The sequence below is a fragment of the Rutilus rutilus genome (genome assembly GCF_951802725.1).
Source record: "Rutilus rutilus genome assembly, chromosome: 8".
NCBI lineage: Eukaryota > Metazoa > Chordata > Actinopteri > Cypriniformes > Leuciscidae > Rutilus > Rutilus rutilus.
Genome location: NC_140222.1, coordinates 39,366,295 through 39,384,115, shown reverse-complemented (window position 1 = coordinate 39,384,115; position 17,821 = coordinate 39,366,295). Strand labels below are relative to the sequence as shown.

The following is a 17,821-nucleotide window of genomic DNA, read 5'->3' as shown; positions in this document are numbered from 1 at the left end:
ATCTCCATAGATTATGCCGCTGACACTCGGATCCTGAAGTTAGGCACGTCGTGACCTTCCAGGTCGCAAATTTGGGTTGCTGGGTGCCAGCATGTCTCGAACAACAACTCAATCAATCTCCAACAATGCCAGTGGTTCCTTAACCTGTAAGCAAGAAGACTAACACACACACCCGGCACACATCTTTTCCAAGGTTGGATTTGGCCAGGCTCTAACTATAAACAGGAGTCTCGTCTCAAAACATCAAGATAACAAGTTCTTTCTCTCAGGATAGGACACTTTATCCTAAATGGAAACTATAGGCTTTAACTGAGAAATGGTCCCTTAAGCTAACGGCTTAAACGACCCCTATGTGTTTTAACATGTTGAAGACCTTTCTCAACACAAAACATTTCCCTTTTTTATTTCTTGAAGCCAGGTTAAATGAGAAAGCACTGTTACTGCATTCAGATATCAAATACTGACATTAAAGAATACATGAAAAGAACATTTCAGTAATCACACTGGTAACTTCTATAACAAAGTAAAATCTCCAGAGAAGTCATTCAACTCATTTGATATTTAGAAGGAAAAGTATTGATTAATACCTTGATTATGATTCCAATCCACTCCCTTCAATATATCGATACAAGCTACTTATTTGGTATTGATTCCTTGACAAAAATATCAATATTAAAAAAATTATAATACACACAACATGTTTCTGCATCACTTTCAAATGTTTTCAGAGCATTTGTTTAATGTTTGTGCCAAAACCTTCTGCCATTTTCAGCTGGCCTGTGTCACTGTGAGAAGCAAGCGCACAGCTTCTCAATACTCAGATTGATGCTTCCTCGTTTCCTCGCTCCTCCGTCCTCCAGCCCATGACCCGATCGACCTCAGCCATCTTGAAGTATGTATTTGACTGTTTATCACTGGCACTGACACAGTGTTCACTGACACAAGTGTGATAGGTAGGTCATGGTTCTTCATTAATGTTAATTAAACTGGAGACGGTTCCTCTGTTCTTCTCATAACGACAGGCAACCTCTGCAATAAAAATATAAGAGCATTAGAACAAATTAGTGATGGGAAACCAAGGCTTTCTGAAGCGTTTGAGGCTTTCATCAAATTGTGCCGAAAAAGCAAAGCGCCAATTTTTTCAAACCAGCTGTTCCGACCTTCTGATACTGCATTGTGTTTGAAGCTTCAAACGTCTTCAATCACGTGGTATTGTCATTTCGATACAAGCATCGGTACAGTGTCTGATATTGCTTTGAAACCTGCATCGGAGCCTCGGTATCAACCGTCCCATCTCTACATTATACTTATTCACCTGTTTACATCCTGTGTGTGTCTCATTCTTTTGTTCAATATCATAGAATAAAACGTAAAAATATCTTGAGCTTGTGTTTACCATTCAAAACATACACTGACTTCAGGACGATGGAACCTGAAGTGCTTCATTAAAACAGTTCATTACAATCGGATTAGCAACTAGATGAACACTGCAATAATATTACATTATATTCATATTCTGAGGAAATTATAGATGCAAGATGGCGGCAGTTGTGTTTGTATGAAAAGCAGTGTGATATGAGAGACGTGAAATAAGAGCCGGTTTCAGTTCAGATGAGCGCTCTGATTTACAGTGTTGCCATTGATGATGGTGAATATTAGGAAATATCTGACCGCTAAATGCTGCAATAGACCAATCAGAATGAAGTATTCCAGACGCAAGTGACATTTTAGAGCCAGTCTCTTAAATTAGATGATTTTACAGTTTGCTAATCACCTTCAAAACAGAAGAATTCAGCTGAAATAATTGTTTATTTTATTTTCTTTATATTCTTTTGTATTCTTTGTTTCCATGCTGAGAATGAATTGTATAATAATAGTTGCACAATAAGAGGATTATAATTAATTTTACAACTTTGGCATTCATTTGGTTTTTGTTTTCATCTGTTAATTCGTTTTCGTTACCGAACTATTAGTATTATAATAATTTACTTTTGTGGTGTAAAAGGCGGAGGAAATAAATAAATATTGGCTATATGAAAATTTTGCTTTATGGATCAAAAACACACATGAAATCTGATATTTACTGTACATCCAAATTTGAAATCTGATTCAAGTTAGGATTTTTTTTTTTTTTAAATGCTTTGTCTGATTAAACATTAAGACAAACACACGACTGCTGCAATGATGTATTTGAGTTCTTCAAGCCTTTTGGGTATTTCCATAATAATACGGATTCAAGTTGCAGGAAACAGAAATGTTTAATTTGCTCTCAGTGAGCCCAGAAAAAATAGCAGAAACACTAAAAGAAAAGAGAAAGTCCAAATCATCGTCCACCGGGTCAAGAGAGCACTTCACAGCAAAGACTGATCCAAGCGTCACCAGTGACGCAGTGTTAATTATCTCTGATATAAGAAACCAAATATATTACTACTACAGTCGTCTAGGGGATTTTATATCGGTTGTAACACTTTCCCTACGTGGTGCAAAATAGCATGGGAGTCAGTCTCAACCAAAATGCATGAATGAATGTGTGGTTGTGTCAGCTAACAGCTACCCAGAGAGAGGCCACTCACCTGCTTTTTGATCCAACCGCACTCTGGCCCGGCGACGTGCAGCGTGGATGTCCCGCGCTCTCGGTCCATCCCCAGTGTGGATAACGAGTGGGAGGAGAAACACCACAATGACAGCGGAGCACATGGTGAGCTGTCAAAACAGTGCTTGTGTGCTCTAAAGACAACAAGGCACGCAGACACGGAGACAAAAAACAAAAAAGCACAGCAGATCAGACCAACGTCATGACAGAAACTCATCCAGGTGCTACAACACCGACGGACAAAGGCCAAGGCAGACGGGACCGTGATTCTGTGCAGGGAAAAGAGGTTGTTGATAACCCACAGAACATTGAAAAGGAGACATACCCATAGATGCTACCTGCAGGGAGTTGTGGGAATATTCCACCCACGATAGCTGCTGACTCCAGGAGCACAGACTATGTGACGCCAGGCAGCGGAGAGATCACTCAAGATCATGGTTGGCTCACTCGGCCTGCCCGTTGGTCTGAGGATGAAAACCTTAAGACTCGTTGAGGCCCCGATCTGTCTACAGAACTCTTTCATAAAACCGGGAGACAAATTGAGGTCCTCTGTCAGAGACCACGTCCACCGGAAGACCATGGATCCACGTGGTCCACCACCACCTTTGCTGTCTCCTTGGCGGAGGGGAGCTTGAGTAAGGGGATAAAATGGGCCGCCTTGGAGAAGCGGTCCACCACCGTCAGAATCATGGTGTACCTCTCAACAAAATCAAGAGCCAAGTGTGACCAAGGACGAGAGTCAAAGGCTGCAACAGACCAACAGGAGACCAGTTAGACATCTTATTTTGAGCGCATACCGAGCAAGACAACACAAGCTGCCAGACATCTTGGGCCATGGATGGCCACAAAAACCTCCAACCCCCCAGATGACAAGCTACTCTGGACTCATGCCCCCACCTCAGGACCTCAGGACACAGAGCAGCCAGCACAAACAATCGACCCTTGGCCGAACGGGCTTGCTCTAAATTCTTGTGATCCATCCAGACCAAGAAGGGCTGCACTGCTCCCTCCAACCAGTGATGCCATTAACCCAGAGCCAGCCTGACTGCCAGCAGCTCCCTGTTACTTATGTTATAATTTCTCTCAATGGGGCTCAGAGGGTGAGAGAAGGTACAAGGGTGCACCTTCCCATCTCTGGAGAACAGCTGGGACAGGACCGTGCCTCCCCCGACATCGGAGGCATCCACCTCAACAATGAATTGCCGTTCAGAATCTGGAAGACAAAGAACAGGAACAGAGATGAAATGGGACTTAAGAACATCAAAGGCCTCCTGAGCCTGAGAATTCCATCTGAACGGTACCTTAGGAGAGGTGAGTGCTGTTAAGTGGATGTTCCGGATGAATCGCCTATAGAAGTTAGCGAACCCCAGGAACCACTGCAGCGCCTTCCGGAGAGTCAGGGGTTGGCGACTCAGCCTTACCTTAGCGGGATCGGCTTTGATCGTTGAGGTGTTGAAGGCTGTCTTCCACTCATCCCCTTCATGTATCCAGATCAAATGGCAGGCATTACGGAGGTCTAGCTTGGTAAAGACACTGGCTCCCTGTAGCAACTCAAAAGCTGATGACATCAGAGGCGGAGGATACCTGTTTCTCATGGTGATGTCATTTAGACCCCGGTAGTCAATGCGGGGTCGCAGGGAGCCATCCTTAACGACAAAGAACCCAGCCCCAGCGGGCGAGGAAGAGGGACGGATGAGGCCGGTGTTTAAGGATTCCTGACATGGCCTCTCTCTCAGGACCAGATAAGGAATACAGACGACCCTTGGGCGAAGAAATTCCTGGGAGGAGATTGATGGATAATTAAGGATAACGAGTGGGAGGGGAAACACCACAATGATAGCGGAGCACATGGTGAGCTGTTAAAACAAAACCGATGTGCTCAAAAGACAACAAGGCACGCAGACACAGAGACAAAAGACCGAAAAGACAAAAAAAAAAAAAAAACACAGCAGATCAGACCGAAGTAATAGTATAGGCCTATTTATAAAGCAATGTTAATGGACAGCCTTTGTCACTGTTTAGAATACTATAAAATAATATACTGTCTGTCTCATTCTATCATATCTATGAAACATCAGCTCACAAAAGAATGTTATTTCAAACACTCGACTGATGTTATGAAGTAAGTTTGTCGTAAAAACATGTTATTACATGTCTTTTGTTAGACAACAGGTTTATGAACGCTTCACATTACAAGTTTGGACAGATGTTTGACGCATGTTGCTTTTTCAAATTAACGTTATATGTGACTGAAACTTGCAGTGCTTTCAGAGATGGAGCAGCATTTACTACTGATCACAGAGCTGCTCTTCACTAACATACTTTGCATACATTTATTTGACCAGGAATGAGGAAGCTGCTTAACAGACACACCTGTTTTACACACGTCACTCAAACATAGAAGCAAGACACTATTTCGACTCAGTTCAGGGAAACAGAAACTAAAGTATTGTTGAGCTGTTGTGTGTTTGTGTCTCTCTGTATTCATGCGCTAAAATGGCAGAGGCCAGATTTTCTCAGGATGAGTTCATGTGTCCAGTGTGTCTGGATCTTCTGAAGGATCCAGTGACCATCCACTGTGGACACAGTTACTGTAAGATCTGTATTACAGTCTGCTGGGATCAGGAGGATGAGAAGAGAGTCTACAGCTGCCCTCAGTGCAGACAAACCTTCAGTCCAAGACCTGCTTTGGGCAAAAACACCATTCTGGCTGAACTGGTGGAGAAACTGAAGAAGACTAAACTTCCTGCTGACTGTTACGCTGGAGCCGGAGATGTGGAGTGTGACGTCTGTACTGGAAGAAAATACAAAGCTGTCAAGTCCTGTCTGGTGTGTCAGGAATCTTACTGTCAAACTCATTTTGACCCTCATGAGGAATATCACTCTCGTAAGCCACACAAGGTGATTGATGCCACTGGACGACTGCAGGACATGATCTGCTGTAAACATAATAAAGAGCTAGAAATGTACTGTATCACTGATCAACAATGCATTTGTGTACGGTGTAAGGATTATGAACATAAAAAACACAAAACTGTATCAGCAGCAGCACAGAGGACAGAGAAACACGTATGAATTTAAAGTGATTGTTCAAGCAAAAATGAAAATTCTCTCTTCATTTACTCACCGTCATACCGATCTAAAACGGTTTGACTTTCTTCTGTGGAATTTAAAATATGACATTTTGAAGAACGTCTCATCTATTTTAGTCACACATCCACAGTTTTAACCTCAAAAGGAGACAAAAAGAATCTAAACAACTTCAGCAATTTAAAAAAATAAGTCAGCTTAATTGTACTGAATGTGCACTTGTAGTGTTACTCAAATCTCACATCTTTAAAAATGGGACTTGCAGATAATATAATGTTAATCACATAAAAGGCCACTTACGAATAAAGTAAATGAAATAATGCTGACACTTTGGCTTCATATTTGTTCATAATCTTTAGTCTTATGACATTTCCTGTTGTTGGTTTGTCCTTTAGACTCAGCTGAAGGAGACTCAGATAAAGCTCCGTCAGAGAATCCAGCAGAGAGAGAAAGATCTTCAGCAGCTGAGAGAGGCTGTGGCGTCTCATACGGTGAGTCTGGAGAAGAAGAGAAGTTTATGAAGCCTCAGTTAGGACTCTCCTCCTTCAGTCCCACTGAACTCACTGTGTGATTGTGATGTGTGTCCTAACAGCGCTCTGCACAGACAGCAGTGGAGGACAGTGAGAGGATCTTTACTGAGATCATCCGCTCCATTGAGAGAAGCCGCTCTGAGGCGACACAGCGGATCAGAGATCAGGAAAAGTCTGCAGTGAGTCGAGCTGAAGGACGACTAAAGCGACTGAAGCAGGAGATCAATGATCTGAGGAGGAGAGACGCTGAGCTGGAGCAGCTTTCACACACACAGGATGACATTCATTTCCTGCAGGTAACAGAGATCTAGAAGAACTATGGAAGGCATTTTCTGCCAAATTTAAATAAATAAATTACATGATTAAAATGAAAATGAAAACCAGATTAACGATTTCATTACAGAAATCTGTACGCAAAATATGTGACAAAATTGAGAATTAAAATTAAATTATTTCATTTTCACGGTGACAGTGCATCATCCCTGTCAAATTGAAAAATAAAATGCAATTGGTGATTTTACATTTCATTTTCACTACAGTCTCGAGGCAAGACTGCCAATATTAAAATTAAAAGCCAAACGTGAAAAAGAAACTACAAATACAGTTTTTACAAAGCTCTTTATTAATGCTCACGCAATAATAGTGACACAATTCAAATTCAAATGTAAATTTTCGTTTTCATTTTAATTCCTCTTTTATTTCACAGTTTTCATTTTCGTTTTCATTTTCAAAGACAACCTGCATGCAAATTCTATGTTAATGAGTGGGTGTGGCTTGTAACGGCGCTAGAGGCACGCCTTCTGTAAAGCGAAGTCACCGACGTCCCTGTTGCTGCATAAGTTGAATGTGTGAAACGAAATTATTTAAATGTGATTATATTGTAATCGAGACGACGAGATATGGCGAAATCTGTTAGTGAGCTTTTGCAGGAAGCTGCCGCAGCATTAGTGGAAACAACCAGCCTGACCAGCATACTTCAAACCCTCGGCGCACTGCAGTTCGCACTGAGTCGCGGGCATCTTCAGTTGCCAGAGAAACTGTTAGTCAAGTCAAGTCTTGATCACTAGCTTTAACCGAGGACCTCGGCCAATGTTTCATATTCGCGTCATGCCTTCCATATAACAACGCCCTTCAGCACTAGCCAAGAGTACCTTATTGCTTTTATAAAACGGTTACCACACAATACAAATATTAAACCCGAAAAATATGTAGCCTATCTATGCAACTTTCATGAAGTAAAATCACTAAAAGCCAATTCCTTCCGCTGGAAAAAAAAAATAGTCCCTGACCATAAAGCAACAGGAGAACTTACATTATTTCTCCATTAGATGGAGACAAAGACTGTCTTAATGAGTGAGTCAGTCAGTAGAGAAGACTTTTGAAAAGACTAAACTTGTGATCACGGAGAAGAAAGACGCAACTGACATGAATAGGCACGGACAACCCCTTAACTGTTAAAAGTACAAAATATCACAGCGGACATTCAAACGGATTTTTTATTATGAATATAGGACTGACCTGAAGGAAAATGCTATAATATATATCTAGCCTACTGTAAATGCAGGCCGTCTGGCTATAATTGTTGTAGAAATTGTGTTACTAAGACTTTTGTACACCCAAATAGTTGAATTTCCAAAACAGCCTAATACATGAATGAACCTCATCGATTATGATCTAGTCTAACATCATAATGGCCTTACTACCGGATACTTTGTTTGAACAGTTTCTCTGGCAACTGAAGATGCCCGATATAATTTGCATGCAGGTTGTCTTTGAAAATGAAAACGAAAATGAAAACTGTGAAATAAAAGAGGAATTAAAATGAAAACGAAAATTTACATTTGAATTTGAATTGTGTCACTATTATTGCGTGAGCATTAATAAAGAGCTTTGTAAAAACTGTATTTGTAGTTTCTTTTTCACGTTTGGCTTTTCATTTTAATATTGGCAGTCTTGCCTCGAGACTGTAGTGAAAATGAAATGTAAAATCACCAATTGCATTTTATTTTTCAATTTGACAGGGATGATGCACTGTCACCGTGAAAATGAAATCATTTAATTTTAATTCTCAATTTTGTCACATATTTTGCGTACAGATTTCTGTAATGAAATCGTTAATCTGGTTTTCATTTTCATTTTAATCATTTAATTTATTTATTTAAATTTGGCAGAAAATGCCTTCCATAGAAGAACTGGATCATATGGACTAACTTTAACCATATTTCAAAGATGATAGAATTTAAAGATGTAATTAAATCCTACTTAAGTGACTGAAAAACACTCTAAAGTTTAACTACTTGCATTTAATGTAAATTTTAATTATAATACATTCTTACAATTGCAAATAACATTCAATTAAAGGTAGGGTAGGTAATCCTGTTCAGAAACTTTTTTTTTTATACTGGGTGAAATGGTCCTTCCATCCTGATAGTAGTCAATACATTATGTGTTTAGAAAAAGGAATGAAAAAAATCAGACCTCTGTAGCAGCTGCAGGACAGTAAAAACTCTGACCAATCACTGCCATTCGGTGCGAATGTAAAGAACCAATCAGATGCCTTCATGTCTCGTGCCCGCCCCGAGCCCCACTGCGCGCGCTGCCCTGCGTGCACTCATCACATGTCACCGTTCCCGGAAATATTCAGCTCAAAGCACCCGCATATGCAGTAGAGCTGTAATCGGGCCTTAAAAGTTCGGCCCGAAAAGGCCCGAGCCCGACAGAGTTTGGCCCGAGCCCGACAAGTACAATTTGATTGACAGCTTTTTAAAAGCCCGAACCCGTTTACAGCCCGACTGTCCAAAAGGCCGTCTATCAGCAGTGATAAGAGTGTCGGAGAATAGCGCGGACACGCGCTTCACACCGCGAGCCGGCACACGCACCACTCGGTGGAAAAGGGAGAGAAAGAAAAAAAGAGACGCACGCACACAGCACCTTTGTCTTTCGTAAAAAAAAGGAGTAATTTATACATTTTTTAACATCATTTATTCATGACTAACGGAGGCTAGAGGCCACTTGGAAGTTGGAACAAAGAAATAAAATAAGTCCTCCAGAGACCAGCCTCCATTTCACCTCCTCAAGATCCATTTTCACGCTAATCTAAACACATCACCTGACCGCTCATTTACCACGCAACCCGAAGCGCGAGCCCGAGCCCGGCCCGAGCCCGTGTAAAATAATAGAAATTAAGACCGAACCCGACCAAACCCGTCGGGTCCCGTCGGGTCCCATCGGGTTCGGGCAAAGATCTTCAGCTCTAATATGCAGTCAGCGAAGGCAAACAAGGCAAAAACTACTTCCTCGGACCCTGCCCGCACTCTTGAACGACCTCCTCTGCTTCGCCCTCAACCCCGGACCTGTCCTCGAACCGACGATGCGGTAACGTTACTTGTCTCCGGACTCGGAGTGTACGTTAGTCTTCATTAGAGTCAACAATGTTTTCATCATGGAAACTCTTACATGCAAAACACCGTATATGTTATGAATCTTACACGAAATTCACCTTCATCACAGTGTAACTGATGGTAATGGAAAAACGTGTATCAATGCAACCTGTTTTTAGTTTTGCCTTATAAATAACTTTATTTATTATCGATATGCTAGCTTGATAGTGAGTACTAAAAGAAATCTTATTTGTTTATATTCATAGTGATAAAGTTAGGTATTTTATTACATGTGATTCTGACATGATGTCACTGTATGTACTGCGCTCCTTCCTCTCCACTCGTCTCAGGTAATAAATGCGTCTTCCAGCTGAGCCTGAGCGTTTGGCGTCGCGCGTTCATGTGTTTTGGGGGCGTCGCTTTGGAAGGAGCTCAGAAGGGAGGGGGTGGAGTGAATGGAAATAATGAGCTGTGTTTATTGCAGATTAAAAGGTCTACAGTCACTCGATTTTTATATTTTCTTTTTCAGAGTACTTACATTTTAATTATGTATTGGTATATAAAGACAGTTTAAACAAATTTGGAATGTTTTTTTTTTAGAAAAATGATTACCTACCCTACCTTTAAGTGTCCGAAAACCTTATTCAATCTGCACTTGAGTATAACTTTAAGTATATTATTTCCATAATAAGTATATTTTAAAAGTGTGCTAAAATGTACTAATCCAGTACCTGGCCTGTAGACCCGTTCGCAATTTGGTGTTGGGGGAATTTCTCACTTGAACTGAGTAACTGGGTCCCTAGACATGAAAAATCACTGAGGTGCTCGTCCGCCATAGTGCCACGAATTACGTAATGGTCAAATCAAATATGGCCGCCATCGGATGATGATGATAATCCAACTTCTTTGTTTCTGAATGTTTATACACATGTAATACCTCTATTTAGACTTATTATGGTATGTGGAATTCATTTATGATATTGTTATGGCCATATTGGCTGACCTTTCTCCTTAAAAGGTCATGGTCAAGGTCATTTTCCTATTCTTAAGACCTTGGCCATAACTTGCCCATTATAGAATAAAAAAACAGATGCAATAAGTCTAATTCTACTAAATGTGACATTTAACATTCATTGCTAATATTGTTTTTAACATTAAGGATCATCTTGTCATTAAAATGTCAATGTCAACATAATTTTTCAATAATTCGATTAAAATTTCTTTTTTTATAGTCACTTTTTCTTGTATTTTTTTCCACAATGATTTTTTTTTATTATAACAAGACATGAAGAGAAGAAATGTAACAGTTATAAACATCCCTTTGAACTTTTATTTTAATTGGGTTTTAGTACAATGATATAAAATAAAACAATTGGGTGCAAATGAAACTATGTAGCAATAAAAGTGATACAAATTACATCATACCAAATTAACTAAAAGTGCACCATATAGTCTGATTTCTCTCAAAGATTAGATTAGATTAGATTAGATTCAATTTATTGTCATTACACAAGTACAGGTACAAGGCAACGAAATGCAATTTAGGACCGACCTGAAGTTAGTAAGAATACAGCATAACATGAGGAGAGTTGAGGAGAAAAAAAAGGCAACCCCCAGACTATGCTCCAATAGGGAGTACAGTTTGGGGACAGTAAAACACCTCAGCAATTTGCACATAATCAGTACACAACATGAACACACAAGACTTGCAACAGGGGAGGGGGGAGGGGGGAGGGGTTGGAGGTAATCCAGCAAAGGCAAGCAGCCATACAAACTGGTGGTAAAAAGCGTCGAAGGCGTGGGATGGGGGGTGGGGGAGGGTGATTGCATATCTGTATCTATGTAAGAGTTCGTGTATGTGTAGGCCTGAAGAGTCGCTACGCCTGGCATCCCAATCTAGGTGCCTCAGTCCGCAGGATGTCATAGCGAAACACAGCAATTGCCATGGAGACAACCTTGATCAGGTCCCAGACAGAGTCAACAATCAGCAGGTGTCAGTGTGGAGTCGGGGAAGGAACGCAAGAGCGTCTCTTTGCAGTGCTCTCTCCAGAGGGAGTTGTTGTTCCAGCAGCGGCCTCGGCCAAGGCCAGTGCTGATAGAGGGGGGCCAAAAGCAGATAAGATTGTGGTTGTTTGGTCTTGGGACGAGTAGCCGCATTCCAATTTACACAGCTCCTGGTCCGTTTGGGTCTCCGAAACGATCCATTTGCCTTTGCAAAGCTGTGAGCTTCTCCATGATGTTATCCATATTGTGGTTCATAGTCACAGTCTGAGTGCCAACAGCTCTGCCCACTGCTTCAATCATAACGGGCAGCCTTGTGGGGCTTTGGACAGCTCTCACCGTCTTCTTAATTCCTCGATAAACCAGGGCAATGCCTAATCCAAACAGCAGAAAACCTGTTATCATGGTTCCGAATAGGTAGATATCTTCAACGTCCTCCACGGAAAGAGCCGCCAGACACACGACCCGCCACCTCTCCCACGCGTCCATCGTGTAGCCAGCTGCGAACGTTCCGGCAGGGCAGTCAGGTTCCCCCGAACCCAAGCTTCTCGTCGAGAAGATGGTGTCAATTGCGTTGAGAGACCAGTTGATCAAATCCATAATTTCTTAATTTGTAGAGCAGTGCGGAGAGAGTCTCTCAAAGTACAAGACAGTAGACGAGACGAGAGGAGCAAAGCAGGGAAGATAAGGGAGAGGAGGGTAGGAAAATGCGACCGCCTTCGTTGAGAGCCAAAGCAAGAATCAAATCAGTGTGTGATACAAATCAAAGTGTACTGTATGTGTGCATGCATGTTAGTGGGATGGGTTTTTACAGGATTACATACTGTGAGCAGACTTGGTGGTAAGGGCTTCAGACATTTTGATGGCAGGAGTGTGCCAAAGTGCTCCTTCCATCCATGTTCTGCTGGCTCTAGTCTTGCTTTGGCGTCCTTGGCTGTTGCAAGCAAGTGGCATGCCGTATGAACCAGAAAAGCCCCTCGTTGGATGTGGCCTCTGATCCACTCTGATCTGAGCACCTTCACTGATGTATATTTCTACCCTGAAGTCATCAAATGTCTTAGCTGTTGTAGTTGACCTGGCCCCAGCCCAGACACACACCAAGTACTTCTCAGCCAACACTGCATCTTGCTCTGTCAAGGTGTCTCCCTCTCCAAAGTTGGCTAAGTATTGGACTGGGTCAGAAGCCATAGCAGTATGTTTAGTCCCCACCTTGCTCATACAGTCATCTCCAGTCAGCATATGTGCTTTAATTACTGTCTTTGTCATTGACACTCCAAGACGAGAAACTGCTTGATGGAGTGGAAGCATTCACCGTGTCTCACCAGTGCCATACTGCTGCCAGATCTCCTTCATCCCGAGTTCTTGGAAGTATGGGCTGTAGTGGAGAAGCAATGCAAAGGTTTCTATGCCATTGGAAACTATGACAACTCTCTTGCACTGCTTCACACGAACAGCCGACTCAACATGCACCAGCAACCTGGCATCAGCCTCCTCAATACAGTTCAAGAGGTCTGGGATCTCTTTGCCACCAGCTGCATTTGCTGGTAGCACCTCATCATCAATGACAATAGAGCTGACAATGACAGACGCATTGGCACTGGCTCGATTGCATACCATATCCCGAGCTAACAGTTGGAGATTCCGCTTGTTCTCCTCAGATGCCCAGAACTTGTCAAGTTGCTGAGGGATGGGTGTGTGTCTGTTCAAGCCAATGATGTCGATGCCTGTTGTTGAGTCTGTACGCCGCATGCGCTCCCCTTCTTTCAGGGACATCTCGATGTAGGAATCTAGTACAAGATGGATGAACTCCGGCTCTTGGCAGAGTGATGATGTTGAGCTGATGATGGCATTGATGACCACACCTAAAGTAGGGAATTGTGCTAGAGGCATCTGTCGCATCTTCAACATGAAGTCTACCACAACATGAGTGGCATAAGTAGACTCAGGACTCCATTGGTTGAGATCAAGTCGAGGCTCAATCTCACTGACAAGTTTTGACATGAGCTAGAAGGTCACCATCAAACAGGGGAGATGCTGAAAGCACATCATGAGAAAGTTTCTGCCGGATACTCATGCCCCGCTCCTTAGCAATGTCCATACTCCTATGTGCCTCGGCCATGTCATCTGAGTAGAACACGGGTCCAATGGAAAGGGCCCATGCAGAGGAACAGATCCTTGAACTGTTCTGTCTCATGCAGGTAAATATCTACAGCCAGGGCAAACACACTTTCATCACACCAAATCGCCACTGACGCCTGATTCAGTTGTCTGCCAACACTCTGAAAGTTGGTGAGGCAATGTCTGATGGTGGCACGCTAATGGATCTTGGTATGACAAGGATGAAGCAGCATATCTGGTGGCAGGACAGGTCGAACCACTGGCTTGGCATGGTGAGGTACCTCTGGGCATGGCAACTTTGTCTGCAGGATTGGATCAGCATGGCTTAATCCTGTGCTTGACACTGGAGGCTTATGAAGGGGTCTGTTCACTGTGGCATCTTGGAACAGTACTAATGCTGCATAGTGTGAACCCTTGGTACCAGAAAGTGATGATTTATCAGCATAATCGGAGTTGTCCATGCCTGCCATAGTATAATCCTCCCTTGTAAAAGTACTTGGTATGGGTGTCTCTCCATCTTCTGAGCATTTCACTTTTCTTTTCTATGACCTTGACCATGCCCTTTCAAGGTCACAATAACCCAATATGGTCATATCAATTGCAGAAATGAATTAAACATACCATAATTAGTCAAAATAGAAGTATTACATGTGTATAAACATTCAGAAACAAAGAAGTTGGATTTTCATCATCATGCGATGGCGGCCATATTTGATTTGACCATTACGTAATTCGTGGCACTATGGCGGACAAGCACCTCTGTGATTTTTCATGTCTAGGGACCCACTAACTTAGTTCAAGTGAGAAATTCCCCCAACACCAAATTGCGAACGGGTCTACAGGCCAGGTCCAGGACTATACTGGCAAACACTAGAATTTGTATCATTAATGCCACATAATGAATATTATAAGAAAGTCTCTGATTGTGTGAAAGTGCTGGATTGAGCTGAATTACTGAAGATAAATCAAGTCAACAAGAGCTGCACAGATCTGATAGTAGTGCAGGTTATTGAGTGAAGTGTGGAGCGGATGAGTTTTGATTTCTGTTTTCTGTAGAGTTTCCAGTCTCTCTCAGCACCTCCTGAATCTACAGATGTGAATGACGTTCCCTTCAGTTCTCTCTCTTCTTTTGATGGAGTGAGAGAATCTGTCCGTCAGCTGAAAGTCAAACTGGAGGATTTCTGCAAAGAGGAGCTCAAGAAGATCTCTGACAGAGGTAAAGTCCTGGGCCTCGTTTATAAACACGTGCGTAGAATGATCCGAAATGTGAATGTCCAACAATTTAAGGAATGTTACTATAATTTATAAAACATCCATATGGATAAACATTTCTCGTAATGTTCGTAAATGCATCACAGTTCAGCTAAAATTCAAGTCCATAGTGAACAAGTGCATCAACTTCACCTACAGAACGGCCACAAAAATCCCTGGATGGTTTAGAGGTTTGGCGCTCATCATCATGGACAAGCATATTTACTGTATATATATTGATTTAGGATAAAATCCAAGATTTGTGTTTTATAAATGGGCCCTGGATATTAATTTGCACTCAGAAATGAGTCCAACATCGTCTAATATCATGAAGAACATCACATTAGAAATGTGTAGAGATGGATGAATTTTATCTTTTCATTTCTCTTCACATTCACCAACATTAATCCCAAAACCAGGAACGACTTCCTACAATGTAAGTGACTAAGAAAACAAGCTGACAAACTCTGAGTGTGTTCATGTTCTTCCTGTAGAAGCTGAAAGAAATCATGATTTATGAGTTTAATAATTGATAATTTAAACGATTATCAGTTGTACTGAGACACTGCTGATACACTGAATATTAAGTTATGAAGAGTTCAGATATATTAAAAGATCAGACAGATTCATAATTCCTGATTCTGATGTGTTTCCTCTCCATCAGGTTCCCATCAGCTCACTCTGGATCTGAACACAGTGAATAAACACCTCCATCTGTCTGAGAGAAACAGAGTGATTACTTACACTATCACAGTCCAGCCGTATCCTGGTCATCCCGACAGATTTGATTATTGGCCTCAGGTGTTGTGTAGAGAGAGTGTGTGTGGACGCTGTTACTGGGAGGTTGAGTGGAGTGGGAATAGTGGTGTGTTTATATCAGTGTCATATAAGAGCATCAGCAGGAAGGGATGGGGTTATGAGTGTTTATTTGGATCTAATGATCAGTCCTGGAGTTTGTACTGCTGTTCCTCCGGTTACTCATTCAGACACAATAAGAAAGCGACTGATCTTCCTGCAGTGTCCATCAGCCGTAGAATAGGAGTGTATGTGGATCAGAGAAGAATAGGAGTGTATGTGGATCACAGTGCAGGAACTCTCTCCTTCTACAGCGTCTCTGACACAGTGAGCCTCATCCACACAGTCCAGACCACATTCACTCAGCCACTCTATCCTGGGTTTTATGTTTGGTCTGGATCATCAGTGAAACTGTGTTGATGCATCAGAATAGACTGTAGAGAGATTTTGCCTGTAATACTTTGAGCTGCTTGGTAAACAGTAACAGTGAGATGTTGTAGAGTCTCTTATTGTCTCTTCATCACATTATTAATACAGCTGAACTTCTGTCACTGAAATAATATAAGAACAAATGTGTGTAATAAATCCTCAGACAATAAGATGTGTGTGTGTGTGTGTGTGTGTGTTTGTCCCTTTAATGTTTCACATTAGTTTTTTATTAGAATTTTTTTTTCTTTATTATATTTACAGATGTTTTTAACAGTCAGGTGAATGTACTGAGTAAATGCTATACAGTGCGTCCGGAAAGTATTCACAGCGCTTCACTTTTTCCACATTTTGTTATGTTACAGCCTTAAAATTGATTAATTATTTTCCTCAAAATTCTACGAACAAAGTTTGTTTGAAATCTTTGCAAATTTATTATATTGATTAAAAATAAAAAAATGAAAATATCACATGTACATAAGTATTCAAGCACCAATAATATATATAAAACTAACGTTACAAATACATGTTTTGGGAACATTCCCAGAACGTTCTGGGAACCTAAATGTGTTAGCTGGGAACTAACAACAACAACAACAACAACAACAAAATAAAATAATATAATATATATCTTTGTTAGGATTTATACATCTCGCTTGATAAAAAAATCGTTTTACTTTTAGCAGCTTTACTTTCACTTTTATTGTTTTCCCGCGTTGAGACCCATTGAACATTTCCTTATCCGTCTTTTTCCATAATTAAAGTCTCAGCGCGCGCTCTCCTGCAGGAGTCTCTCATCGCGGGCGCTAGAGCCGTGACTCTTATTGTGAAATATGTTTTTCACATGTTTCTCAAGCTCAGTGTTTGTCTGGACTCACTCCTGTAACACTGCCAAACACAGGTTCTTTTACATCAATGTTTTGGTCTCTCGACAGGTAGAGGGTTCATACAAGGCTTTTTGTATGTATTGATGCTCTTTGCTGCAAAGCAGAATAGCAGGAAAAGCCTGCTATCCATGTGCTCTGAACTTATATTTACAATATTTTCAACTTCACTTGAATAGCAAATAAACACAGCTAGGGGCATTTAACTCCACTTTTAGACGTGGGAACTTCCATAAGCACTTCCCCTCAGGAGAATCCCTACCGCCATTTTGAAGTGTGTTCAACTTCGTCAAGTGGATGAGCCCTTGATTCGATGAGCCCTCGAGCCCTTGATTTTGACAGAGGCAACAAGTCCACTCATACTGTACACTTCAGGCAGATCCATAGACCACAATGCAACACAACTGTGACAACTTGCAGTGCTCGAACTTGATTTACCCACAAGTGATCACGGGCTCAGTGTGTAACATTTAAACCCATCTAGAGTTCTGCCAGTAGTGGGCACTCCTGCAGTGTAAGCAATGGTGTATAATTTTAAACAAGACAGAGGAAAGTTAGCAAGGAAGGGGCATAAAAAAGTTGAGCTCTCCTTGACCAGTAATAAGGAAGCTGCTTTACAGACACACCTGTTTTACACACTAAAGTTCAATCAAACATAGAAGCAGTAAACTATTTGACTCAGTTCAGGGAAACAGAAACTTAAGTATTGTTCAGCTGTTGTGTGTTTGTGTCTCTCTGCATTCATGCGATAAA

At 41.5% G+C, this 17,821-nt stretch overlaps 1 protein-coding gene across 1 annotated transcript; it reads left to right on the top strand.

Moving 5' to 3' along the window:
- Window positions 1-4,992: 4,992 nt before the first annotated feature.
- On the top strand, window positions 4,993-16,352 carry LOC311294679 (E3 ubiquitin-protein ligase TRIM65-like). The gene is made up of 5 exons (XM_084415679.1): window positions 4,993-5,494; window positions 6,079-6,174; window positions 6,276-6,509; window positions 14,769-14,928; window positions 15,628-16,352. Exons 1-5 carry the CDS (start codon window positions 5,090-5,092, stop codon window positions 16,176-16,178), a joined length of 1,446 nt encoding a protein of 481 aa, XP_084271805.1. The 5' UTR covers window positions 4,993-5,089; the 3' UTR covers window positions 16,179-16,352.
- The last annotated feature ends 1,469 nt before the right edge of the window (window positions 16,353-17,821 follow it).